General features: G+C 44.7%; 2 protein-coding genes and 1 long non-coding RNA gene across 7 annotated transcripts in view; 2 read left to right on the forward strand and 1 right to left on the reverse strand.

Annotated features, from left to right (window-relative positions):
• plppr2b (phospholipid phosphatase related 2b) overlaps positions 1-1,826 on the forward strand; it is a 34,293-nt gene extending 32,467 nt beyond the window's left edge. For 2 of the 4 annotated variants that reach the window (XM_042103907.1, XM_042103909.1), the window contains one exon: positions 41-1,826. In XM_042103907.1, the coding sequence (XP_041959841.1) occupies positions 41-149 (109 nt within the window). In that variant the 3' untranslated portion in view covers positions 150-1,826. The remainder of the gene's footprint in view (positions 1-40) is intronic. The other 2 variants (XM_042103908.1, XM_042103910.1) reach the window with 1 other exon arrangement.
• LOC121718787 lies at positions 1,367-5,493 on the reverse strand. The gene is made up of 3 exons (XR_006034016.1): positions 5,357-5,493; positions 3,874-4,038; positions 1,367-1,432 (listed from the first exon to the last, which is right to left on the reverse strand). It is a non-coding gene; the product is annotated as an uncharacterized LOC121718787 (long non-coding RNA).
• On the forward strand, positions 4,851-27,966 carry LOC121718702 (myosin-9-like). Of its 2 annotated transcripts, XM_042103779.1 has the most exons (41): positions 4,851-5,011; positions 9,437-9,768; positions 10,130-10,286; positions 10,816-10,843; positions 11,176-11,269; positions 11,853-11,873; positions 13,287-13,379; positions 13,476-13,539; positions 13,702-13,800; positions 13,978-14,121; positions 14,210-14,305; positions 14,423-14,694; positions 14,868-15,041; positions 15,218-15,391; positions 16,203-16,317; positions 16,477-16,664; positions 16,752-16,873; positions 17,002-17,071; positions 17,284-17,444; positions 18,479-18,587; positions 18,695-18,826; positions 19,138-19,344; positions 19,762-19,899; positions 20,078-20,201; positions 20,311-20,482; positions 20,680-20,892; positions 21,051-21,195; positions 21,433-21,639; positions 21,750-21,854; positions 22,162-22,314; positions 22,487-22,735; positions 22,941-23,153; positions 23,331-23,543; positions 24,508-24,669; positions 24,789-24,917; positions 25,153-25,241; positions 25,333-25,456; positions 25,561-25,769; positions 26,013-26,121; positions 26,245-26,417; positions 26,908-27,966. In XM_042103779.1, exons 2-41 carry the CDS (start codon positions 9,442-9,444, stop codon positions 27,017-27,019), a joined length of 5,886 nt encoding a protein of 1,961 aa, XP_041959713.1. In that variant the 5' UTR covers positions 4,851-5,011; positions 9,437-9,441; the 3' UTR covers positions 27,020-27,966. The 2 variants fall into 2 exon arrangements, with proteins under 2 accessions (XP_041959713.1, XP_041959714.1); XM_042103780.1 differs by lacking the exon at positions 11,853-11,873.
• The last annotated feature ends 2 nt before the right edge of the window (positions 27,967-27,968 follow it).

Genomic DNA, 27,968 nt, shown 5'->3' on the forward strand with positions numbered 1-27,968 from the left:
CGTGAGTGTCACTAACCCGTCCCCTCCTCCCTCTTCACAGGCTCGACGGGGTCCCTATACTGAGATCACATGACCATCAGCCTTTCCTGTGCCCCGCCCCTCCCGACGTCCTTCTGCACTCGCGTCGCTGCATCTCCAGCGCAGTCTAGACCTGCCCTCTGACCGCGCCCCCCTGTGTGCCGCACACCCCCGCGGCCGACCCCCCCTGCTCCGCTCCTACTCAACTCAGGTCTAGACAGAATCCCCTCCCATCTCACACACACACACACACACTCCCCCACACATCATATCTACGCCCGTCTGGACTTTAAAATATTCCTACAGCAATACAGTTGAAATTTGTATTATATTCGTCCCCTTCACCTTGTCCTCCATTTCACTCCCTTTTGTCCTTCCCTCTTGGATTTTTCTTCTTACGTGAAAAAGGAAAAGAAGTCGCCAGACTATGGAATGAACTTCAGCCAAAGTGCAACTTCTACTAAAAAGCATTTAAGGTTTTATTCGTTTTGAATACTGCACATGGAAAATACAATGAGCACGGCACACAAAGCTGAAACGAAAACAACAACATACGGGGTCCAAAACTGAGAAAAGACAGAGCACTGCAAATGGACTCTTCCTGTTTTACTGTTGCCAATGTCACCTTTGCCTGTGGAAATGGCTACAGAAACAACGGCTAAGAACATTACATGGACAATATGGAAACAGCAAACTCAGACTGTTTTTCTTGATTTTATTCAAACCAGAAAACAACTATTACACTATAGGTTGAGTTGTATAGCAGAGACACTGTGGTATCTTTACATGATTTAAATAAGGTTGAGTAGGTTGTTTTCTTGTTTTTTGTGTGTGTGTGTGTGTGTGTTTTGTTAAAGTATCGCTTTCCTGTTTAAAGTATTCAGATGCCCCTCGTTCATGGCACCTGTAGCTCCATCCAACATTCCAAACCAGACCATTCAAGTGTCAATACCGTATAGACAAGACGCTGGATAAGTATTATGGGAAATCCTGAATTAGATGGATGTAATGGACTGGTATGGCCAGTAGTAACACAGTAGGCATGCACAAGCACATTCATATACACAAACACTGAAAGACATTTTCCCTGTTCTGTATACAAACTCATCGCAAACTTGGTTAATTGTTTTATTCTCCTATTGATGTAATTGTTTCATTGCTTGATAGCTATGATACGTCTGTTTTTTTTACCGTGTTCACAGACCTCACTTGGCATGGACGTTTTATGCTGATGTTAGTTTGAGTAAATGTCTTTGTTGTTTAACGGTTCCCTTTTTGAGACAGCCTGTGGTGTAGCATGGGCCGGTGCTCTGCTCTGCTCTTCTCTTGTCATGTCATGTCTCGCCCCTCTGCAGCTCACCTCCTTTGTGTGACACTGATCTCCAAACCACATCCATAACCACATCACATCCATCTGCACAGAAAGGCCAACCCTTACACTTTTGCAGGGATGGTTGTCTTGGCCAGTTGCTCAAAGCTTTCACTTTCACACATCTCCTTCTCTTTCTTTTATCCATCGAAGTTCATCAGGGTATCTCCTACCCCCACATACACACTTTCTACTTATGAAACTGTATAATTTGTTTGATACTTTCATCAGTCTAGTGTGTCTGTCACTCAAAGGTCCATCAGAGGAGGCAGAAGAGGACAGGGGGCCATTTTACCACACAAGGCTCCAATCACCTGCCTCTCACCCTCTCCACACTGTAATGTTTGTAAAAGTTTGTAAATACATTTCTTTTTCAAATAAAAATGGCTATTTTATGGATACAACGCTTATAGGCCATGTAGAAAAAAATACCACAGTGAATTTAATATACATTTACATAATGCCGGTGCAGTGGAATGTGAGAAGTTGAACGGAGTTGTTTCATGAGCACAGAGGGACCAGCATAATCATACATTCAACAAATTCATAGTGTTTACACTAAGCATTGCAGACAGAAGCATTGATATGACCCCAGGGCCTCTCCTTAACTCAGCATACAGCCTTGTGTCTTCAGATGAAAATAGCTAAATAAACCTGTCTAAATACATAGGGTTCAGATGTTGTACCCTTGCAGGACTAGTTTATGAGTATACTGCCACCTAGTGGAAAAGGTTTGACAACAAGCTTTAGTTGTGTGCCTTCACACAAAAAGTGATTACTGCCGGGAGTTTTATGTCCTTTTAATCTCCAAGGTGTTGATGTGACAACAATAATACTTAATAATTAAATACCTGTCATTACAAAGGACTCCACAGTTCGTTACAATAAAACATATATAGCCACACCCTGAGAAATCGGCTTGTGGCTTGTCAGTCAATTTATGTTGACAGTCACTCGGTTCCGGAAACACAAAGGCATGAAAGAGGAAGGAACTACACCGAAGAGGGAAGAGAGGGACTAAGTAGATAATGCATGCTTCTGTACTCTTTCACAACATTTAGTAGAAAACAGCCTCTGCTGTCCTTTCCCATGACTGACTTGGAAGTCCTAAATCTACATTTTGGCAATATCTTATACAACATAAATGACAGTAGTTTCATCAACTGCCAGCCTTCGCGTTCTTTAATGTGAAAAATATTGTGGGGCCAGCGTCAGGAACCTACAGAAGAGTCTACAGAACATTTCCAATAGATCTCCACTGAAAGTTAAAATCATTCTCTAGAAATATGTCACACTATCAACGCAGTGACCCTACATAACCTCAAGGTGGCACAGAGGTCATCACAGAGACAGTAGCAGCACAATTGTTAGAGACACAGTCCACAATTTGTTCCTGGTTTCACAAAAGGTTGTTGTTATTTTCGCTCAACAGCCAATCACAATGGCATCCCTCCCCTCTATGTACCTGAAGCAGTGTTGATGGTTTATGGTTCAGTCTGAGCCTCTATGTGTCTCTTATTTATAGAGTATAACACACGAACAGTGAAAGGACAACTAGAGGACCGTGACAAGTAATTCATTAGTTGACAATAGTATCATATTGCACCTGGCTATGTTTTGCCCATATACCTCTGAAAAGGTTTTGTGCTTGGTATGCATGTAACACTTTCAGCAGTGAAATACTGAATTGCTTAATATGACAAGCCATGACAAGCTAGGTGCATTTCACAACTCTTGTGAAAGAGTACCCCATGGGTCATTTAGACTTATCTTACCTCTGAGGAAGGAAACTTCTCTTACTAACTTTTCTTATGTAGCCTAAGAAATTAATTTATGTTCCTTAAATTGTGTCAACCAATGCAGTGTTCAGGACACAAATCAGCTCTTTTCCCTTGTTATCACTGTTCCCCCTTTCAGCTATACACAGACTCCACAGACGAGCTCTTACGTCACGGTCTCTACCTGGTTGCCAAACTTGCCCTCTGGTGACAGAAAAACACAAGTTGGAGAATCAAGAGTGCGTGAATGACAAAGACAAATATCTCTGGTGTGTGGTGTTGCAAATATAGAACTTGTAAAACAGAGGTAAAACAGGCTTGGTCACTTTTTTGTGTATCATAGCTTGTTCTCAGGTAGTGTGAGGTACTTAAGGAAGCACTCACTTAGGAATTGAATTACAGCACTGGGTTATAAAACATTTCAAAACTAAAATTAGTGCTCTGAATCTTAAATCAGCTTTTACTTTCCCCTCACTGAAGGTAACTGGCCTTGTTGTGTCAAGTCTTGCTTTTTCCACAATCATTTCCTCTTCTTACACAGATGTTACACAGAGTCTGACCGAACTAGTTAAAGGAGGGGGGGGGGACAAAGAGAAAAGTGGGATTGGGGATAGTATGAGGAGTAGTAACCTTACACCAGCTCTGCCAAAACAATGGACCACACCTCCACCTCTCTCTCCATGACCGTATAAGGCAGAGAGGACCCACCTGAGGGAAAGCAAACAGCGCCTATCTGTTTTGATCAGACTTGTCCGCCTGTATCCTCCACCAAATTCTGTAGTTCTGTATCATCCTCGTAATCTTGCTGGAATCCATGCTGTCTGTGCACTTGTATCTCTGCATCTCTGGTGTGAGCAGCAGGCATTGTGCCATCTGTAAGAATGTAAGTTGAACAATGTGACTTTTGAAACTGATAAAACCCGACTTGAGAGATCCAAGCCATGGGCCAAATCATTTCCAGTCAGCTGACATCTTGGAGACGTTTTCATAGCATTCTCCACAATCTCCCTTTGTCATCACCTGTGAAATACTTAAATTCTTTAAAAAAAAATGTCAGTAGATTCGTCAAGTGAAAAAGTAGTTGTTGACAAAAGTCTCGTTGACAAAAGTCATTGGCACTGTGACAGTAAACTACATGTATTTATTCAGCATAAAAATGGTATTTCTCTCTCTTCTTATTTCCTACTCTGCATCACTTACTCCTCACCCCCCTTCGTTCCCTCATCCCTTTCGTGGAAAATCACTGATGTCTGCAGGTACAGACAAAGCTCTAAACCACATTCCTAAGAATGTCTGTTCTTCTCTTTGCCTTCCTATTTTGGAGGCTTTCTCGTTAGACTGAATGACAGCAAATAAAACAAGCACAACAATAGTGTCATTGGTGTGGTTTTAGAAGTAGGCTTATGCCAATAGTATGACTATAGGCCTATTTAAATAGGCTATGCTTAATTTATTTCGATCACCGAAGCCAGAACGATTGCCTTGTTATGAAGCATGGTCGAGAATACCTGCATGAAATCAGAGGAGGGACCAGCAAGAAATTTAGCTAGCAAGTTCTGAGAAAATGTGTGCTTGCTCGAGTCTGATTGACACCGACGCGCAAAATACAGTGACTAAAAGTGGGCGTATCACAGCGCACATCCTCAGTAACCACGCCCGTACAGCTGAGCGACATGACAGGGTGAGCGGACAGAGAGGAAAGGGTGAAAAGAGGAAGACAAGCAAACATTACTATAGAAGGAAGCGGACCGAAACACGCGGTAACTTGACAAGGAAGTTACATGCAGCATTAAGGGAGCTGTCTTCTTGCAACACGGACACCCTTCGAGCGCCTGCAACCTAACAGGTGAGTGGTCAAGTTATACCTGTTGGACTTCATACAAGTCCGTCAGAGTTCCGCTGCAACCTATGCAGTATACCTCGACTTTTGGCTAGGCTGTAGCCTGTTCGTGAAGGTAAAATGTTAGGCCTACTCCCTGACTGGGCAGCCCAGTGTCAAGAAATGTATCAGATATGTTTGAAAGGTTTTAATACACTGAAGTGGAACCGAGCATCCATGTAATTAGCACCGCTAGTTTATGTTAATTTAAGTTAAGGAAAACCACCTTAAGTTAGCAACGAGATCAAGATGGAAGACCCTAGACCGCGTTTCGAAGAGTTTCATGTCAAACTAAAGACTATCGTAACCTACTGTATGTTTGTAGCCTGCCTGAACGAGGTAACTTCAATTGTATCCAATTTAGTGGTGTGTTTCCTGACTTCATACGCCTCGCCCTCCGCTGGTTTCTTTGGTTCTTAGCATGACGCCACACCGCGGCTGCCATTGCGTTCCTTATCAAGTCCTATCATGATGTTGGCCAATCAAGCCATTCGAATGCTGCAAATGCAACTTCATGCGGATGCACCTGCTTTAAGCGAAAGGCATGATGGGATCACGCTCAGCCCTTTGGTTCTTACCTGTATTTTGCGTGTCTCAATAGTGAACTGTAATTAATGATGGCCCAAAACATTTTAAGGTTGCTTGACGTTGATGGGGTTTGATGTGTCATTATGTGCACACTCTGACTTGCATCTGCCCTGCAGTTCTAACTGACTCACTCGCACTGCACTCTCTCACTCACACGCCAACCAGTTCTCTCCACAAAGGAAGTCGCATCATTGTGCATGAAAGAACCACTGTCTATGGAAAGAACCTAACCCGCTGGTTTTTTTTTGTTTTTTTTGTTCAAGACAACTTGAGCAGCAAATGTAGCCTGTCATAGGCTGACATTGGGATTTCTTGTTGTCACTCCAGTGGTGTTGAGGTGGGCAGGGAGGTGTTGTTGTGTTGGGTGTGTGTGTGTATTTATCTCTGGAGCATGTGCGAACATTAAGACCCTGATCCTGCACCGCTCTAGGGGTCAGCTCTTGCCTGTTCAGTTGGCAGCTGGGTTTAGAGCAGGGATTGAATGACAGCCAGCAGCAGGAGAGAATAGATGAGAGCGTGCCAGGGACGGACAGACAGACGGACGGACGGACCAACAGAGAGCGGGAGTGATAAGGAGGAGTGTGGTAAACGAGTGACTTAGCTGTTTGTAGCCAGAGCTGCTCCGCTGTTCATGGATGTTGTATAAGAGGGTGTCCTCCATCCCTTAGTTTTATTCCCTCAAACACGCTTAATCCTACTGCTCTGTTTTAACTTGTCCACCTGATAAGGTATGTATTATGTTGGCCTCCAAATAAGCTGCTAGGTTTGGCATGTATTTTGTGTGCTTATACATGTAGACAACAGTCTTTGCACAATAGGTAGAGTAGAGTGGGATGGATTGTGTTACATTTGGTTACTGTACAGAAACACTCCCATCATATGCTAGTTTAGTTTTCTTGACTTTCTGTATTGGTGAAGTTGTTGGTGAGCTGAAGTAGTCAAGATAAGATATGCTCACACCAAAGAGGAATTTGCATGTATTCAGCAGAGGGTGAGTCAATAGCTTAATCTTATGAAGTAACATCCTCTCCTAGTGATCTGGATGTTGGCTCATCAGTTTACTGCAGGGTTGTGTCATGTGAATTTAGCACAGTATTGCCTGCCATGATCGGAGAATGCGGAGTTGTCAGTCAGTCGTTGGTTGTGGTCTGACTTGCTGAAACTTCCTCACTAAGTACTCGCACACCAGCAGATCAGTAGCAGCACAGGACGCATCGTGTCACCCAATAAGGCCCTGAGATGAGGTGTTCAGAAACACGTTTGTTTCACCACTGCACTTAGCTTTTGTTAGGTACTTTCCCCATGGCCCAGTATTTTGATGGTTTCTGTATTTGTTAGTCTCCTCCCCTTGGTTTGTCCTCACTTGTTCACAGGGCCTGTGTCTGAGTCCTTAATAAACTTAGAGGCAGGCGCTGATGCCCCCCCCCCCCCCTGCCTAATCCCTTTATCCCTCTCTGATGCCCTCTCACTTGCCCCACTGCTAGCGTTCACCAGGAGCACTGGCACAAACAGCTGTAGGAAACACCAACAATAGTTAGGAGTCACTGGGACGGATAACCTTTTTTTCCTTCATTGGTACAGTTTATACTGGACTGAAGAATTTGATGATTAACTTGACTGTTGATTAACTTCTCTGTGTTCCTCTCGCTAGTCATAAGAAGGTCAGTATTGTCTATTGAGGCCTGATGGGGTTGGCTACACAGGTGTTAGAACTAGAACAGAAGCATTAAGGGTGGGGTTTGGGGTAGGGTTAGGGAGGAATTGGAGATGTCTGTAATGTGGCCTCTGCCTTTGAAGAGCAGAGAAGCAGCTGTATGTGTGTCAGCGGCGAGCCAAAGTTGGTGTTTGTGTTCAGCAGTACCAGCCATTAAGGGTGAGCAGATCATTCACTCTCAGGCTTAAGATTGTTGAAGCAGTATGGATGGAGAGAGAGAGATCCTCCACAGCTATCTGAGATTGATTAGCTTAGTCTGAGTCATTATGGTGAGTAGATAGGCAACCTGGAGTAATCTGCCCCAGATAAGGATGAGGGAGGGATGAGTGAGTGAGTCATGCCCCACCAACTGAGAAAGGAGATTGGAGCTCCTCTATTTCTCACTCGCATACTCCCACAGAACACACACTGCCACATTGCCATGTTAAAAGTTGCAGTTGGAAACACATTCATGTTAAAGCTAGTTCATAAATGCATGTACTATTTTATATTTGGACTTACACCTGGTTTAAACGATAAGGTGGGTTCTCTGTCCCCTATGCTAAGCTGTTGACAAAATGCAAAGAATCTATACTGTTGGTTTAAAAATATAGGTCAATGGCCTTTTTCATTATTGTGATTCAAATCGATTATTCTATTTTTTTTTAAATATTCTTAGCCTTTTAACTATTAGCCTATAGGCCTACAATTCTGCAGACTTTACCATTTTTAGCAGTGCAGGCTGTCTGAAGGGGATTGGATAAGGAGGCTGTTTGGTTTGGGTAGTGCTGGCTTCTGAGCGTAGGGTGTGGCACATAATGAAATTTGCCGCTTTGTCCAAACTTGCTCCTGCATTCCTGCCTCCAGTTGTGTTTTCTGCTCCACTTCAAAGGAGTGCGTGACTCCACCGTCTTCCCCCAGCGGAGACTACTGCTTTGGCCAAGCAGTTAAAATCTAAGATTACTCTGGCTTAGACTTAAACTTACTTAGACTAGGCCAGAAATATGGAAAGCTACTATGGATATTTCAATTTTCAATAAATCATTGTAAATGAAGTCTTTCATTTGTGTAGGTTCATCAGAGATGATCTTATCAAGTCAGACAATACAAATCAACAAATAATCAACAAAACTGGTATTGTGCAATCTGAAATAGTATCACATAACAAACAAAGCAAGAAAATCATTAACGCTATCAAGATTTAACGTTACCAAGAATTTACGTTTTTGAGAGACTGAAAAGGGGCAGAGGTGAAAGGACAGACCTGGAGTGAGGACTGGCCATGTGTGGAATTCTTTGAATAATTACTGGCCCAAACTGGTATGCACTCCTTGATGTGATGTGGGGATAACCAGAGGAGTGGAGAGGAGGTGGGGATAACAAGAGGAGAGGAGGTGGTGGGGATAACCAGAGGAGAGGAGAGGAGGTGGTGGAGAAGAGTCTGTGTTGGGTTTGGTTGAGGGCCCCTGGGGGTCCAGGTGACCTGATGCTGGAGTGAGCTGGAGATATCATGTGCTCGTGCAGAGGTGTGACCGTGTGACCCTCTGACTAGTAGATCACCTGAGGCCAAACTGCTTTTAAACATTTTAACACCAGCACCCTTTTCCACACGGTTGCTTTTCTACTCGTACACATACAACTGGTGCAAACATGACTAATGAGAGGAATATCTTCAGGAGAAGATTTCATTCCAGCTTGTAAATCGTTAGTACACGATTCCCAATTTTTGAGTTTTTTTTTTTTTGTGTGTTCATACCATAAATTCATAAATTGAGTTTGTTTTCTACAATAGACTGTATACTAATGATATGACAAAGAGTTTAGATTAAGTGACTTGAGTGACACTTGCAAGTAATGAAATACTGTAGCTTTAACCAATCACTCCGAAAGGCTGCCCATGTATTGAGGTAATTGAAGGTTAAACCAGGTGTAGCCAGTCAAGGAAAATGAATAATGGCTGACAGGTGTGTTGAAAGGCCTCAGACCCAGACCTCAGACCCAGTGGCACCCCTGTAAAAGTGTCCAGAGACTCATGCTGGGTAACGCTATGGGTAACGTGGGTACAAATCTAGAAGAGTCCTCTAACGACAGTCCCTCTCCACTCCTTATAGCAACCATGTCGAGTGCAGAGAAGTTTCTTTACGTCGACCGCAACTCGATCAACAACCCCCTGGACCAGGCCGACTGGGCTTCCAAGAAGCTGGTATGGGTGCCATCGGAGAGGACTGGCTTCGAGGCGGGCTCCATCAAGGAGGAGAAGGGGGATGAGTGTATCGTGGAGCTCGCAGACTCGGGCAAGAAGATCAAGGTGAACAAGGATGACATCCAGAAGATGAACCCACCTAAATTCAACAAGGTGGAGGACATGGCTGAGCTCACCTGTCTCAATGAGGCCTCTGTGCTGCACAACCTCAAGGACCGATACTACTCCGGCCTCATCTATGTGAGTATGACGCACAAGGTGGCCAGCTGAACACCGAGCATACATACACATGGCTCAACCAGTCATTAACATTGCAACTTTTTTAAAATTGGGATTTCCTGTCATCTTAACGCATTAGTCGACACTTCTGCTATCTGACAAAATAGTGTAATGCTGCTCAGGGCTGTGTTGTAATGTCGAGTCATTTTGGTTTTGTATGTAAAAAACAAACCAAAAAAATGAACGACCGCACACAGCAGTTGATGATACATTATCCAGAATACCTAGTGTTAGTTTGTTTTTGAGAATGTTGACCGGAATACCATTGCTCTGACCAGAGTAAAGTTGTTCATAAAGGGCTCATCATTGTCTCTGTCCTCAGACATACTCAGGGCTTTTCTGTGTGGTGATCAACCCCTACAAGCACTACCCCATCTACTCTGAGGAGATTGTGGACATGTACAAGGGCAAGAAGAGGCACGAGATGCCACCTCACATCTATGCCATCACAGATACGGCCTACAGGAGCATGATGCAGGGTGAGCATATACTGTATACACACACGTGCACACACACACACACCCCTGCATAGATGCGGACAGTAGTGGAGCCTCTCGTACTTGTCGCACATAGTTGCATTCCATCTAACCCACAAGAGTGCGAAGAGAGGAGAATGGAAAGTCCATAAAAGGTTAATGTGTTCCACCTACAGTACACACTTTACTTACTAATCGAGCCATGTGGTTATTTGAACTTGAGCTGGTGCTAAATGAGTCATTACAGAGAATCATTAGGAGCCATGATTGATAGCTTTAGTAATGAAATCATAGCCCATATTAAGCCAAATGTCAAATGATAAATCAACCTTCTGTCTCATGAAAGGTTTATTTAAGTAAGACTATATTTTAGTCTACCTATATTCTCTCATTGTATCTATTTCATTCATTTATATTATACCATGTAAAATTAACTGAGACTTTTACTTTAACTGAGGCATTTTAGATGAACAACCCATGTTTATGGATTATTCTAATGATTATTAACCTTTACTATCCTTCTTTCCCTCAGATCGTGAGGACCAGTCCATCCTGTGCACGTAAGTTCAAGGCAAACTGAACTTTGACTAGGAATCATTTTTGGATATGGGGGTGGGAGAAGTGTCTTGTGAGTTTATGAAGTGCAGTCTCAGTATATGTTCAAGGACAGTTTGGCCAATAAACAACTGCTGGAACTAGTCCAACTGCTGTATCTATACTGACAGTTTTTGCACACTTGTAAAAATAGTCACACAGGAAAGAGATGTCACTTCATAGGCAGCTCCGTTCTCATGCAGCATGGCTGTCATTTCATGATAGAATGTGGGAAATGCAAACTGGGCAAATTAGTTTTTTTTTTTTCCCTCATCTCTTTTCTTTCTGTCTCTATCAGGGGTGAGTCAGGTGCTGGAAAGACTGAGAACACAAAGAAGGTCATACAGTACCTGGCTCATGTTGCATCATCATTCAAGATCAAGAAAGACCCGGTCAGTCCACTGAGCCTTCTAGAATCATTTCCTTTTAGAACATGTTTATCCCTTTCACTTGAACGTCTACCACCTGCTCCACCTGAGCCCATCTTGGCTTCTGTTATTCCTGGGTCTTCACCCACGGTCCTCCCTCTTGTGGACTTGCCACAGATCGTTCGTTCCTCTATTTGGTCTTGTGTTTCTTGCAAGGGGTGCTGCAGGCATTCCTTTCAAGCCCAGGCCTGTTCTCCCTGTGTGTGTGTGTGTGTGTGTGTGTGTGGGTGCCTGTGCCTGTGCGTGTGTGGGGACTGTGTGGATGCCTGTGTGTGTGCGCCTGTGTGGGTGCCTGTGCCTGTGCGTGTGTGGGGACTGTGTGGATGCCTGTGTGCATACCCTTTAAAGAACCAGATGTATGTAAATAAATATTTTTCTAGTGAAACCCTCTCTCCAGCAGGAAGATATGTTCTATCATGCACTTGTCAGAGTGCACAATGAAAGCCGTGTTGCCTAGCAGGGGGGGAATGACTCACCCATCAGAGCGGTCAAGTTACATCACTACCTAGTGGTTGACGTTGTTTCTCTGTTTCTGTCTCCTTTGCAGAGCAGTGCGGTCCTGTCTCATGTGAGTTGCCTTCCTCCGCCCAGGTTCCTCAGTTTGGGCACTTCCTTAAAACCAAACGGCTTGCTAACATCCGCTAACTTCTGCTAACTCCTCTACTGCTTGTTGCCCTGATAACTGCAGCAGGTTCTGTGCTCTCTGTGCCGTCACAAGCACAAGTTTGTCTAGACTCTGGCTTCTTGCTCGTCCCCACTAACTGCCTTCATGTAATATATTTCTAATTATTTATGGCTCCTTTACCTGTTCATCTTATGCACTGAAATTGGTATTCACAAGAGGAAAAAAAAAAAAAAACTTTTCCAGCTAGCAAGCTCTTTTGTGTCTCTTTGATTGCCCTGTGCTTGGTACTGAGTTGTGGAACCTCTCTATGACTTCTCTGCTGTACTCCCTTGTCGGGGGGATCTGTGTCTATGGAGAAGGGGATGGGATATGTGCTTGTGGTCCTCTGCTTCTGTCTTGCAGCATAATCTTGAACTTAAGCTTTAAGGACTGTTTCACTTTGCCACCACAAGGTGTGTGGGTGTGGCACAAGTGCCCTATGACTGCTGTGCTTCCTCCTCCCTCCATATCTTTTGTAGTTTAAAGCCTCATTTGATCTGATACAAGCTACAGCAAAACACACTGTGTAATCACTCAGATCTGCTTGACAACTGTGACCTTTAAACCAACAAGCGTCATATCTGTATAATGAACATACTCGGCAAGCCGAGGCAGGCTTGTTCTCCTAACCTATTTCCTGTTCCAGAGAGGAAGACGCTCAATGCTTTTGTTAGATTCTGGTCGTAAAGTTAGAAAGTGCAGCCCGTCTTGTAAATCATAATTTGACACTGTACATTCTACTATTTAAGCTTCTATAACACACAATGCTCTGGCCATTAAATAGCCTTAGTTGCTGAAATGGCCTTAAATCAAACAAACACACTGTACATTCTACAACAGTATCCGTGTAGCCTGGCTAAGACCTGACTGCCTCTCAATTCTCAATTAAGATTGAAATGGGTCTGGAAACCCTTTATTCACTTCCGATTTCCAAGGGACGTGACTAGCATTGAAATTAAACTTAAAATGGAACACGCTTGCCTAGTCTTTTTGGAAGTCTAGCAAACACATCTTTCTAGTAAACAAAGGTAAATGCAGTTTACTCGGCTCTGAAGAAAATACAAGACCATATTGTATAATACTGGTCACCAGCACAGCCGATTGGTTGAGTTTAACAGCGCTGCTAACGGCTACTTCTGTCTCATCATTTTTAAAGCCCGCTCAATGCTGGAGAAGTGGTTGTGATTGGTTCCTGGGTTTGTCTCCAGACAGACCTGCAGACCAAATTCAAATTTGCTAACAGGTTCCTCTGGGTTCACCCAGGCTAGTATCCATGCTAAATACAGTATGTGCAAACTCTCATTGTTCTCTAAATAGGGAGAGCTGGAGAAGCAGCTGCTGCAGGCCAACCCCATCCTGGAGGCCTTTGGTAATGCCAAGACGGTCAAGAACGACAATTCCTCCAGATTTGTAAGATTATTTCCTCCTGTATTTTAAGTAATTGCTAAAATAAGGCTTTTTCAACTCAAATTAAATTCTCACTTGAATTATTTTTCTGTTTCACAGGGGAAGTTCATCAGGATCAACTTTGATGTGAATGGCTATATTGTTGGGGCCAATATTGAAACTTGTATCCTTTATGAGTTCATACTTCTATGTCTTTCTGGGCCAGCATTTTTAGTGTTGCTGCAGTGAAACTGCAATAAAATTACCTGTATTTTACAGTAGTTGTAGCTTTATTAGTGAATATCATTTGAAGTTTTGTCTCTCCTTAACTAATGATCCTGACTAGATCTTCTTGAGAAATCTCGTGCCATTAGACAAGCCAAAGAGGAAAGGTCATTCCATTTCTTCTACTACATGCTGGCCGGGGCAGGGGATAAACATCGCAGTAAGTCTTTGTGGAATCCCCAAGTAGTACAGTCATAATGGTGATTGGTGTCATATCAATTAGCATAATGAGCATAATGTCATGCAGTAATCAGTACAAATATCAATCAAAATGATTTAAAGGAAAAAGGTGCCATGTTTGATTTGTGTCTTTATATTTGATTCATTTTCTTTATAGCCGAGTTGTGTCTAGAGAACCACAGCAAGTACCGCTTCTTGTCCAACGGCAACGTGACGATCCCAGGCCAGCAGGACAGGGACATGTTTGTGGAGACTGTTGAAGCCTTCAAGATCATGAGCATTCCAGAGGAGGAACAGACAGGTGAGCTAGAGCCCTTCAGGTGTGTGTGTGTGTGTGTGTGTGTGTGTGGCCTGCTGTAATGTTGAACTGGTATGCCTCCCTCCCCAAGGTCTGATGAAGGTGGTGTCTGCTGTCCTACAGCTGGGTAATATGTCCTTCAAAAAGGAGCGCAACTCTGACCAGGCTTCCATGCCTGATGATACTGGTAATTTCATTTAATTCAATGAGTTCAATTTAATCTGCATCTGGCTAAAACAATTCCATACGCAAGGTTTATTTATTCTTCTAATACTTCTCTTAAATGCTCCCATCTTTCCCTTAGCTGCACAGAAGGTTTGCCACCTCTTTGGCATCAATGTGACGGACTTCAGCCGTGCCATCCTATCACCCCGCATCAAGGTGGGCCGTGACTATGTGCAGAAGGCTCAGACGCAGGAGCAGGCCGAGTTTGCCATCGAGGCCCTGGCCAAGGCCACCTATGAGCGGATGTTCCGCTGGCTGGTCATGCGTATCAACAAAGCCCTGGACAAGACCAAACGCCAGGGGGCCTCTTTCATCGGGATCCTTGACATTGCTGGATTTGAGATCTTTGAGGTATGGAAAGCACGAGGCTTTATGTTTTTGACCTTCATGGTTGCTGGTGATAACCATGCACTACCAAAAAAGTGTCTGGTTCCCTATTTCATTTTGATTATGGTGGTTATTGGTTGACTTTGTTTTGTGGAAGTTCATTTTTGACTTTGCCCTATCTCACCCCTCTTTTACAGCTAAACTCCTTCGAGCAGCTCTGCATTAACTTCACCAACGAGAAGCTTCAGCAGCTGTTCAACCACACCATGTTCATCCTGGAGCAGGAAGAGTACCAGAGGGAGGGCATCGAGTGGAGCTTCATCGACTTCGGCCTGGACCTGCAGCCCTGCATTGACCTCATCGAGAGGCCTGTACGTCATCACAGCGTTAATACTGATCAACCAAACCCATTCTCCTTCTGCATAAACGCTTCCTCCTCTCTGTTTTCATACTCACTTCCTCTTTTTGGATTCTTCATAAATGCTCTCAGCCTTATCTAAGCTTTCTGTGCACTGTACAGTTGCTCATTCAGTGTCTTCCCCTCTAGTCTGGTCCTCCAGGTATCTTGGCCCTGCTGGACGAGGAGTGCTGGTTCCCCAAAGCCACGGACAAGACGTTTGTGGACAAGGTGTGTCAGGAGTTGGGTGACCACCCCAAGTTCCACAAGCCGAAGAAGCTGAAGGATGATGCGGACTTCTGTGTTACTCACTATGCTGGAAGGGTACCTACTGTTCTAGCATTTCACATACAAATGTTATTTCCACATTCAACATTGTGCTGCAGCAGCCTTCGGTTCTTGCATTACAGTGACCTACTGTACGCATTATGCACAGACCTATATATAAAACCTTAGAGAAAAATATGTGATTGCTTGTGTAATAATGATGAAGTTTGCATGAAAAAAGTGGCAACTATCAAGTGTCCAAGGGTTTCCATTCAGCTCATTTTCGTATTTTAAGTGTATTTATGAAATTTTGGCTAAAGAAAATCACACCTCACATCTGTGTTTCCATCCACTGAGTTGCGTGAATTAAAAATGGATCAAAGGAAGAATTGTGAATAGCTGTAGGACTCGAAACAGAAAAGTCGTCAGGGCAGTGTTTGGGCAGGGCAGTACAAAGGGCACAGGGCAGGTTGTAAAATTGTGCTTGCAAACTCATTTGCACCTGAATCACTGTATACCTTATGATAATTGCAAGTGAATCCACCCTAGTGAATCACTTTTCTATTCACCAAACAACTTTGAGAAGATTTGGGAAAGATTCTTGAAAGATTGTAGTCTTCTAACTAATGCCCCCCATTCAAGCTTTACTCGACTCCAATCTTTCAAGAATCTTTCCCAAATCTTCTCAAAGTTGTTTGGTGTATTTAGATGTTAGGCCATTAGATGTTAGGCACATTTCAAGTGTTTCCAGTCCTAATTTCCTGTTTGAATGGTTAAAATGTACTTTCATGTACTTAATGATGCATACATAAAACTCTTTGGGGGGCCTTTAAGACCAAGTGTTTAATCCTATTCCTTTGTTTTTAAGGTGGACTATAAAGCAAACGAGTGGCTGATGAAGAACATGGATCCTCTGAATGACAATGTGGTGTCTCTGCTCAACCAGTCCTCTGACAAGTTTGTGTCTGAACTGTGGAAAGATGGTGAGTATGGACATTCAGGAGTTAGAATTAAAACATGCACTGTGCTTGTAGTTAGGTAAGGGTTTCAAATCAAATAATGAAAAAGTCTGTCATGATTGAAGGTTACTGTGACCAAGAGTGGGGGGGTTGATCTTTTCTTTTTTATCTCCTACGTTGCAGTGGATCGTATTGTTGGACTGGATAAAGTGGCTGGAATGGACTCTATGCCTGGGGCCTTCAAGACACGTAAGGGTATGTTCCGCACTGTTGGCCAGCTTTATAAGGAGCAGCTCGGCAACCTGATGACCACTCTGAGGAACACCAACCCCAACTTTGTCCGCTGTATCATCCCCAACCACGAGAAGAAGGTGTGAATTTCAGTAAAATGGCAAAGTCTGAAAACGACGGGGTGATATATTTAAAATGATAATCCTGATGTTAACTGTTTCACTCAGGCTGGTAAACTGGAGCCTGGGCTGGTCTTGGATCAGTTGAGGTGCAACGGTGTCTTGGAGGGCATCCGTATTTGCAGACAGGGTTTCCCCAATCGAATCGTCTTCCAGGAGTTCAGACAGAGGTAGGGTTTAGTCCCCTTACTACTGCTCCTCTTGCTCACACCCCTCCCTCACAGATTGAGCACTCCCCAAGGCAGAAGCATTTTCGGTATTCTGACCTGTTCTGATCCTCTGGTTCTCTCTCTTCCAGGTATGAGATCCTCACTCCCAGTGCAATTCCCAAAGGGTTCATGGATGGCAAACAAGCTTGTGTCCTCATGGTGAGGCCTGTTTTTGTTTTTATTTTATTTTATTTTATTTTATTTTATTTATTTATTTATTTATTTATATATATTGATTTATGGATTTTTTTTTTTTCTTTTTCTTTTTTCTTTCTTTCTTTCTTTCTTTCTTTTTTCTGACCAGTATTTACGGACATACTTACTGCCTTCGCTTGTTTACATCTTCTGGTGTCTCCATTTTTGTCTGTCAGGTCAAAGCCCTGGAGCTGGACCCCAACCTCTTTAGGATCGGCCAGAGCAAAGTGTTCTTCCGTGCTGGAGTCCTGGCCCACCTGGAAGAAGAGCGGGACCTGAAGATCACCGATGTCATCATCAGCTTCCAGGCCTGGTGCAGGGGCTATGTTGCACGCAAGTACGCAGGAACTATGTAGTGCTGGTTAGAAATTCACTGCTTAAAGGAGAATTCCGGTGTGATATTGACCTAAAGTGTATTGAAACATGATACCAAGTGTGAACGTATGTCTCATAGCCCATCTCGACTTGTCCCCTGCACTCCAAAATCTGGCGCTAGTTAGCCGATGCTACCAACAACTTTTTCAGTAGTGGTGCTTCGGCATCGGGCTAGCCATGCAAATAAATCACTGTTTTACACCCATTTACGAGGCTCAATGTATCTCCACACTTCATTGGTAGACTTCCTAGGGCCCTGACATTTAAAACGAGACATTGAGAACTTTGAAAAAGCACTGGTAGTTTACTTACAAGACGATTTATACAGACAGTATCTTCACGAAGTTTAACGTTTGCAGCCATCTTGAATTTAGTCACGATAAGTCGAGCAACGAGTAAGAATGAACAGGTATGATAAGGGATCAGATTCCAAAAATAATTCAGTGGAAATGCATGGATTCCAGTTTCTTCCAGTAGCAGCAACTGGAATCCATGCATTTCCACTGAATTATTTTTGGAATCTGATCCCTTATCATAGCTGTTCATTCTTACTCGTTGCTCGACTTATCGTGACTAAATTCAAGATGGCTGCAAACGCTAAACTTCGTGAAGATACTGTCTGTATAAATCGTCTTGTAAGTAAACTACCAGTGCTTTTTCAAAGTTCTCAATGTCTCGTTTTAAATGTCAGGGCCCTAGGAAGTCTACCAATGAAGTGTGGAGATACATTGAGCCTCGTAAATGGGTGTAAAACAGTGATTTATTTGCATGGCTAGCCCGATGCCGAAACACCACTATTGAAGAAGATGTTGGTAGCATCGGCTAACTAGCGCCAGATTTTGGAGTGCAGGGGACAAGCCGAGATGGGCTATGAGACATACGTTCACACTCGGTATCATGTTTCGATACACTTTAGGTCAATATCACACCGGAATTCTCCTTTAAGTTTAAAAATTTGTGTTTTATTAAAGCATAACCTGAACATTCCTCCATCAGAGCTTTTACTAAGAGGCAGCAGCAGCTAACTGCTATGAGGGTGATCCAGAGGAACTGTTCCGCCTACCTCAAACTCAAGAACTGGCAGTGGTGGAGACTCTTCACCAAGGTGACGTCCAGTCAGCATTTCTTTGTTTTAAACTTTCTTTGTTTTAAAAGTTCTCTCTCTAAGACGTATGACGTATTGAGACTCTTGGCTCCCTGGTCACCTTGCAGGTGAAGCCGCTGCTGCAGGTCACCAGGCAGGAGGAGGAGATGTTTGCCAAAGAGGAGGAGCTGGTCAAGGTCAAGGAGATGCAGCTGCAGGCCGAGCAGCAGCTCAAGGACTTTGAGAGCAAGCAGCAGCAGGTACAGCACTCCGTCCACTACTGTCCACTACATCACCCTGCACTGAGGGGAGTGTCACAACCTGTCAAGATTATTAAATATGGATGAGGCTTGTGTCAAACTTCATCTGATCGACCAGTTTCCCATACATGAATTAAACCTAGTCAAAGAGTTTCTGTAGTTTTCTTTTAGTGTAGGACTACATTTCTCTGTATGGAGAAGCTAGTGTTGATATAAAAAATGACGAGCCATAGATGATATTCCGGTTTGTTCATTTCAACTTTAACGTGCCTTGCTCTAATCCATCATGCCCTGGTCGTCTCTCCCTGCAGCTGATGTCTGAGAAGCTGGCCCTGCAGGAGCAGCTGCAGGCCGAGATGGAGCTTTGTGCAGAGGCTGAGGAGGTGCGGGGGCGCCTGACGGCCAGGCAGCAGGAGCTGGAGGGGATCCTCCACGACCTCGAGTCTCGTGTGGAGGAGGAGGAGGAGCACGTTGCCCAGATGCAATCTGAGAAGAAGAAGATGCAGCAGAACATCTCGGTCAGTTGGACTGACGTTTAACAGTCAGATTGATGTGTGAATGATTCTGTAGAGAGGATGGCTCAGATGTTTTCCTGTATTTGCTTTCTTGGTAAACGGTATAAAGTTATATACTGTACATATAACCAGTATTACACTTGCATGACTTTAACACATGTCTATATGCAATGAGTTATTTGTCATCGCCCAGCATTTTTTGACCTCAAGTGCATTACTCTCTGAAGGGAAAGGGTGAGGGCTGTCTAAATCACTCTTCCCCTGATCCATCAGAATTCCTCAGATTATTGCTAAGGACTCTCATTAGATGGTCATGTTCAAGAGGATGGCTGTTTTTGGAGATGGCCGAGGAGTTGTGCAGGTACCAGTGATGTCCGTCTCACTCTCACTCTCACTCCCCTTTCTGTCGCTGACCTGCAGGAGCTGGAGCAGCAGCTGGACGAGGAGGAGGCCGCCAGGCAGAAGCTGCAGCTGGAGAAGGTCACCATGGACGCCAAGCTGAAGAAGATTGAAGAGGATGTCATGCTGCTGGACGACCAAAACAACAAGCTCAACAAGGTTGGTCAAAAATGTCTAGGTACTCAGATGGTTATGGAATGGAATGATTGAATGCTTTTCAATTTTGATACATGAAAATGGATCGGCTACCATTTTTAGGTACCGGTATAATTCTTCTAAAAAGACTACCAGTAATCACTACTAGTACCAGTAATCTTGCTCGTATTGTCATTTGCAGGAGAAGAAACAGATGGAGGAGAGGATCTCTGAGTTCACGGCCATCCTGGCAGAAGAGGAGGAGAAGTCCAAGAGTCTGCAGAAGCTCAAGAACAAACATGAGGCCATGCTCACCGACTTGGAAGGTGAGCTGACCTGGGAAGATTTGTGAAGATGGTGGCCTGTTGGGTATAACTTGTGAGTCCTGTGTGAGTAACTGTGGGCTGTCCTGTGTGTTCCACTCTTGTTTGCCAGACCGCCTGCGTAAGGAGGAGAAGCAGCGTCAGGAGCTGGAGAAGAACCGGCGCAAGCTGGAGGGCGACTCCCATGAGCTCAGCGACCAGCTCGCCGAGCTGCATGCCCAGATCGCCGAACTCCGCGCTCAGCTGGCCAAGAAGGAGGAGGAGCTTCTGGCCGCTTTAGCCAGGTGAGTCATTGACACCGGTAAAGCTCTTAAACTTTGAAATAATAATTTTTTCCACCTATAAAATAAAACTACTTTTTATTGTGTTGTTTGGGTTATTTATTTGAGGAGGATGCCAGTAGTATTTGTGCTCCACACACATGTTCATCTGATGTGCCTGCTTGCTCGCTTGCTCTCTGGTTCTCCCTCTCTCTCTCCAGGATTGAGGAGGAGGCTGCCCTGAAGAACTCTGCACAGAAGAAGATCCGGGAGCTGGAGGCTCAGCTGTCTGAGCTGCAGGAGGACCTGGAGCTGGAGAAGGGGGCGCGTGGCAAGGCCGAGAAACACCGGCGCGACCTGGCCGAGGAGCTGGAGGCCCTCAAGACCGAGCTGGAGGACACGCTGGACACCACTGTTGCCCAGCAGGAGCTCAGGTAACCTGATCTGGATCTTGTACGCTGTGTTCAATATTTATACAAATCGATCAACTTAAAATGGCTCCTGGATATTCTGAATACATCAGAACATCAGCGTTCTAGAGTGTGCCGGTGGGTATTTGCACCACTACCATTTATTTCTATCTACGTTTCAGAGCTAAGCGAGAGTCTGAGGTAACTGAGCTCAAGAAGACTCTGGAGGATGAGGCCAAGTCCCATGAGCTGATGCTGGCTGAAGTGCGCCAGAAGCACAACCAGGCATTCGAAGTGCTCAACGAACAGCTCGAGCAGGCTAAACGGGTGAGCACTGGCTGGCAAACGGCAACCAATGTGTACGCTATGACTTGTTAACCAGTTCCCACAAGCAGTGCTAACATAATCAGCACTCTGACATCAGGGCTACTCCACTCACACAGCAGACACTTCATATGTGTGTTTTTCTAACCAATTTCAGTCATTCAACAAAGCATGTAGGAAATTGGTCAACAGGCCGAGCAACACTATAAATATGACTCCCTGTTGTCCTCACTCCAACAGAACAAGGTGTCAATGGAGAAAATGAAGCAGTCCCTGGAGAGTGAGCGCAATGAGCTGCAGATCGAGCTGAAGTCGCTGTCTGACGGCAAGAACGACTCGGAGAACCGCAGGAAGAAGGCCGAGTCCCAGGTGCAAGAGTTCCAAATTAAATACAAGGAGAGCGAGAAGCAGAGGCAAGAGCTGGCCAGCAGAGTGGCCAAGATGCAGGTGAGGTGTTCATTCAGAGACACAAAGGACACCAGTTACGCATGTCTGTAGAAATACACCATCCTCATCCTTTCTATGCCATTAATCCCCCCCACCCCAAATCTTCCTAGGCTGAGTTGGAGCATGTAAACAGCTCACTGACTGAAGTGGAGAGTAAGTCCATTAAAGCCTCCAAGGACTGTTCTTCTTTGGAGTCCCAGCTTCAGGATGTGCAGGTACTGCATGAACCACAAACACTCCACATGACCATTTACTTGCATTCATATATAACTGGAGGCGACTGTTGATTTTTGTTCAATTAGCATTATTGCAAAATTGGTCCAAGAACATGGATCAAGTTTAACAGACCCGTTCTGTCTAAACTGACTAATCTGTAACTGTCAGTACTTTAATTTGCTCAATTTTGAGTACACCATGTTTTATATACATGATTTGCCTCCGATTCAGTACATTTGTCTTCTACAACACCTGATATTCTACAATGTTTCCTTTCCTCTGTCTTGTCCTCTTGTGACACTCCAGGAGCTCCTTGAAGAGGAGACACGACAGAAACTGTCTCTGTCCTCCAAGCTGAGGCAGCTGGAGGACGAGCAGAACAACCTGCGGGAGATGCTTGAGGAAGAGGAGGAGGCCAAGAAGAACGTGGAGAAGCAGCTGCACACCGTACAGGCCCAGGTGAGTCAAGGAGCTGGAGCGACACAGACACAGACACAGACACAGACACAGACACAGACACAGACACAGACACAGACACAGACACAGACACAGACACAGACACAGACACAGACACAGACACAGACACAGACCCTTGTTTTCCCCCTCCACTCCACTGGTCCCCCCCCTGTAGATGGCTGAGGTGAAGAAGAAGGTGGAGCAGGAGGCTCTGTCCCTGGAGGGTGCGGAGGAGGGCAAGAAGCGCCTGCAGCGCGAGATGGAAGCCATCATGCTGCAGATGGATGAGAAGAACTCTGCCTACGACAAGCTGGAGAAGACCAGGACCCGGCTGCAGCAGGAGCTGGACGACATGCTAGTGGACCAGGACCACCTGCGCCAGATTGTCACCAACCTGGAGAAGAAGCAGAGGAAGTTTGACCAGGTATGTTTCAGTGGCTGAACCCTCAGTGGTAGACAACCGGTGTAGAAATAAACGACATGGCTCTGTTCTGAAACTCACTTCACTATTCCTTATCCCAGATCTTGCTACAGACAATTGTCAATAGTTTGTTAATAGCTGAATGCCCTCCAGGCATCAGCAGTCTTGATGTCACACAGAATGTAGGAGATGCCTTATTCCTGTGTAGATGCTGGCAGAGGAGAAGGCCATCTCCAGTAAGTATGCTGAGGAGCGCGACCGAGCCGAGGCTGAGGCCCGCGAGAAGGAGTCCCGGGCGCTGACCCTCACCCGGGAGCTGGAGACCATGACCGACCAGAAGGACGACCTCGACCGTGCCAACAAGATGCTCAAAGCTGAGATGGAGAACTTGGTGTCCTCAAAGGACGATGTTGGCAAGAATGTAAGGCTACGTCCCATCACGTCAGATCATTTTGTATCTATATTTCAGTATTCGCCGTAGCACATTTTATTCCGTAATGCTACAATAATTTACAAGTAAGGGATGGTAGATTTGGAAGGGGATTTTCACCCAACTGCCCCCCCCCCCCCCCCCCCCCCCCCCCCCCGTTCTCTGAAGATCCATGAGCTGGAGCGTGCCAAGAGATCGATGGAGCAGCAGATTCTGGAGATGAAGACTCAGGTGGAGGAGCTGGAGGACGAGCTGCAGCTCACAGAGGATGCCAAGCTGCGTCTGGAGGTCAACATGCAGGCCATGAAGGCCCAGTTTGACCGGGACCTGCTGGGCAGAGACGAGATGGGAGAGGACAAGAGGAAGCAGCTGATGAAACAGGTGTGTGTGTGTGGTACTGGTAGTCAAACGCTGTGCAGCAATTCCATCCAGTGGCAATAGTGTTTTTATCCAGTTAAGTTCACATACCCTGGCAGAATTTATAAAATGTGTACCATTCTTTGAGGAAACATGAGTGAACGAACACAAGTGGCCAAACACTTAACTTTTTTTTATGGTATTCAAATGAAACCAGAAGGCATCACAGAATAGTGCAATCATTAAACAAAAATGACAATGATATCTCCGTTCAAATGTTTACATACCCTTTATTTCTTAATACTGGGTATTGTCCATTCTTCTTGACAAAAAGCCTCCAGGTCCCGTACATTCTTGGGTTGTCTACAGTAGCATGAACTGCTTGTTTGAGAGCTCCCCAGAATGCATTCATCTAGCCAACAATTTTGAAAAAATCCCTAAAATTCCCTTTGTAGCTCACACACCCCTAAAACATCAGAGATTTACCTCTATGTTACACAGCAGGGATGGTGCACTTTTGTCATAGGCCTTGACCCTTGACTCTTCTCCAAACGTGACCACACAGTTCAATTTCGGTCCCATCACTCTAAATGACTTTGTTCCTTCTGAGATTTGTCTAGGTGCTGGTTGTCATATTGTAAGCATGCTGTTTTGTGGCATTGGCAGAGTAATGACCATTTGGGTGATTTCAGTTATCACTATTATTTAAATACAGCACATAAGATTATGTGATCAATGGCTTCACCAGCAGAGGGGTTTTTTGCATGATCAGTCATATTTTCTAAAAACTGGCCAATATTTAACCAGGGTATTTAAACATATGAGCACAATTTGAATATTGAAATAATTTGGAATGCAGGCCTTGATTTATCCCTTATGTGATACCAGTGTACCATATAGTCAAAAACATAGTGTTGTGTTTTGTGTGTGTGAGGATGTTGCAGAATAAACAGGCATAACGTTAAACCCCTCTCCCGTGCACCTCCAGGTGAAGGAGATGGAGCTGGAGCTGGAGGACGAGCGCAAGCAGCGCACTCTGGCCATGGCTGCCCGCAAGAAGATGGAGCTCGACTTGTCCGACCTGGAGGCTCAAATTGACATGGCCAACAGGGCTCGAGACGAGGCCCAGAAACTCCTCAGGAAGCTGCAGGTAAGGAGCACTACAAAGCTCAACGTTCGACATCTGGGCCTCGTGCTACAAGGGCATGTGTGCTCACTAGCCAGTGTGGTCCCTACTTAACACCCGTGTCTGCCCTCTGACCCCTCCAGGCCCAAATGAAGGACCAGTTGCGGGAGTTTGACGAGATGCGGATGTCCAGGGATGAAGCCCTCAACGAGGCCAAAGAGAACGAGCGCAAGATCAAAAGCATGGAGGCTGAGAACTTTCAGTTCCATGAGGTTTGTAAGGACTCGAGGAGTCTTCCAACTATCTGCATTTACTATTAGTCCTGAACCCCAGTTATTCAAATGTGTTTATCTGAAAAGCAATCAAGAATGGTGTATACATAGTAAAGCTACAAGTAAGTTAAATAATGTATGAATAACCAGAATTCATGTGTTCACATGTAATTGTTCATTGTATGATGTTGATGTGTTGAGGATTTGAAATGCTCATTTCCCCCTCTCTCCTTAGGATCTCGCCACAGCTGAACGGGCCAAGAGACAGATGCAGACTGAGCGAGATGAGCTGCAGGATGAGCTCACCAACCAGACTAGCAAGAAGTGAGAGACGATTCTGTGTGTGTGTGTGTGTTTGTGTGTGTGTGTGTGTGTGTGTGTGTGTGGAGCTGACATTCTCCTCTCCTGTTGGCAGCTCTCAGCTGAATGATGAGAAGAGGAAGCTGGAAGCCCGCATTGCCCAGCTTGAGGAAGAGCTGGAAGAGGAGAACCTTAACAATGAGCTGATCAACGATCGAATGAGGAAGGCCAATCTGCAGGTCAGAAGATTGAATGGTTTTTGATCAGCACAAGTTGAAGTATTTCTAGTTAGAAGATGTAGTCTGCTAGTGTGATGTGTACTCACGGCCCCTGTCCTCCACAGTGTGACCAGCTGACCACCGAGCTCTCAGCAGAGCGCAGTAACTGCCAGGTCCTGGAGGGCTCACGCTCCCAAATGGACCGCCAGAACAAGGAGCTGAAGCTGAAACTACAGGAGATGGAGGACTCGGTCAGGTCCAAATACAAGTCCACCATCACCTCCCTGGAGGCCAAGATCGCGGCGCTTGAAGAGCAGCTGGACACTGAAACTAGGTAAGATCACTTGGACTCCAAGTGACACAAGGTACGTGCGTGCGTGCGTTTTGAGGTGAAGCATTAAAGGGGGAGACGATCAATAGTGTGAAACTTTTGAAACTCCCTGTGAACTGACTCCCTGTCAACTGACTGTTGAGGGCATGATTTTGAGGACTGACATGCTTTGTGTAGCACAATAGTTTATGGACTAATGTTGTTTGTTTATGTCAATGGTTTCTTTTTTCCCCCTCCCAACTCCAGAGAAAGACAGCAGGCCTCTAAACTGGTGCGGCGCACAGAGAAGAGGCTTAAGGAAGCCATTTTACAGATTGATGATGAGAGACGCAACACAGACCAACACAAAGATCAGGTCAGCACGATGGCATGGCTAGGGTATAAATTAAACGTTAGCTTTGCAATAACTGTTCCTTGAGGCCTGCATATATGCATGTTGCAGTTCAGTGAGAACCTCTTGTTGGCCTTCATCCTTTAGGCCGACAAGCTGAATGTCCGCATGCGCCAGCTGAAGAGACAGCTTGAGGAGGCTGAGGAGGAGTCGACACGAGCCAATGCCTTCCGCAGAAAGCTGCAAAGAGAACTGGACGAAGCCACAGAGTCTGCAGACCTCATGAACCGTGAAGTCAGCTCTCTAAAGGGCAAACTCCGGTATGTCTTGGAATATGGAAGTGTACCTATACCCCCCCAACTCTGAGTCCAACTCCACCCAAAGGCAAAAGAGTGGGCAAGGTGTTGAGTTTACTAGGCTTGAGAGTTTATGAACAGTATTTCATGAAGTGGAGAGGTCCCAAGCGGTCAACGTTTTATCTACACTGACCTTAGATGAATTTGTGTTGCATCACGCTACAGTCACATGATGTTTTTTTTTAAATTCTATTCTGTAGGGCACATGACTGCATTGTGTCCATTCCACAACTTGCTTCAGTGGGTGACGTGTAGAATATTGTGTCATCTGAATTAGTTGACAAGATATACGGTCACCTATCTTCAAATTGTATATTCGTCCATGTCCAATGTATTTTGGCCTGAGAGTAGTTACTAGTTACAGTATGGTTTGACTTGACAAAGCTATCATACTTGTATTATGTTATGGCATGAGTAAGTATATCCAATTAAAATCCACTGTGTTTGCTTCCAGGCGTGGGGACTACTCTGTCAATGTGAGAAGGCTTGTTGGTCGTACAGGCATGGATGGCAGCGATGACGAGACGGAGGTGAAGAGTGAGACCCCTGAGCCCACACCGGAGTGAGCACCACCCTCACCCACCCACCCACCCGCCCGCCACCCTCACCCCCACGCCACCCTCCACCCTCACCCCCACGCCACCCTCCACCCTCACCCCCACGCCACCCGCCCGCCACCCTCACCCCCACCACTGCTCAGATGATTGGAATTGCTTACCTCACCTATCCGATCTTACGCTCCCGCCTTAATTGTCACGTGCTTGAAATGAAAATGCCATCTGGGACCTGCTTTTACATGTAATCATGTCTTGACTTACGTGCAGTGTAAAGACAGCAATACACAATGTTTATACACAAGCAATACACAATGTTTATAAATGGAACATATAAGCACTCAGGATTTTGGTGAAATTAACATATAAGAGATTTATTCAAATAACTGCAGTTTGTTCACTTTTAACTCTTTCTGTTTTTTTTTTTTGTTTTTTTTTTTTTTATCAGTATTTTTTCTACTTTACTTGAATACCTTTAAAGTACCTACAGTACATTCCTGTGCACATTTAGTTCTCTTTGGATGTTACCACTTCTACAGCTTACCACAGTTGTCTTTCTACCTCTCTTGTTTTTAGAGGCTTGTTGCAACTGAATCTTACTGTACACGTTTTTTGAAGACTTAATAAATTACAAAATGCTGTTTACAAAGTCTCACCAAAATCAACAGTTCACACTGAAACGGTCATATTTGTTAATGCTGTTTAAGGTGGGAACTGCTGTCTTGTACCGCCTTAAAAACAATCTCCATTTCTGAACGGGCTCATTTTTTCCCTTGCGTTTTTGTCTTTCTGTTAAAGATATTTGGGTGATGATGCCACTAGGGGTTAAATATAAATGTATGCTTGCAATTAATCCATTTTAAACATTTATAGTTTGCTTACTGTGACCAATACATTGTATCTACTGTTGGTTCATTTAATGTTTATTTGCATTTCAATAAAGTTTATGGTATAACTTGCT

The sequence above is a fragment of the Alosa sapidissima genome, chromosome 9 (genome assembly GCF_018492685.1).
Source record: "Alosa sapidissima isolate fAloSap1 chromosome 9, fAloSap1.pri, whole genome shotgun sequence".
In the NCBI taxonomy this organism is placed as follows: domain Eukaryota; kingdom Metazoa; phylum Chordata; class Actinopteri; order Clupeiformes; family Clupeidae; genus Alosa; species Alosa sapidissima.

Coding starts and splice junctions, on each gene's coding strand:
- LOC121718702 (XM_042103779.1), top strand. CDS start 9,442: ATGTCGAGTGCAGAGAAGTTTCTTTACGTCGACCGCAACTCGATCAAC. Junction 14,695..14,867: donor CTGGATTTGAGATCTTTGAG/GTATGGAAAGCA, acceptor CCTCTTTTACAG/CTAAACTCCTTCGAGCAGCT. Junction 15,392..16,202: donor TTACTCACTATGCTGGAAGG/GTACCTACTGTT, acceptor TTTGTTTTTAAG/GTGGACTATAAAGCAAACGA.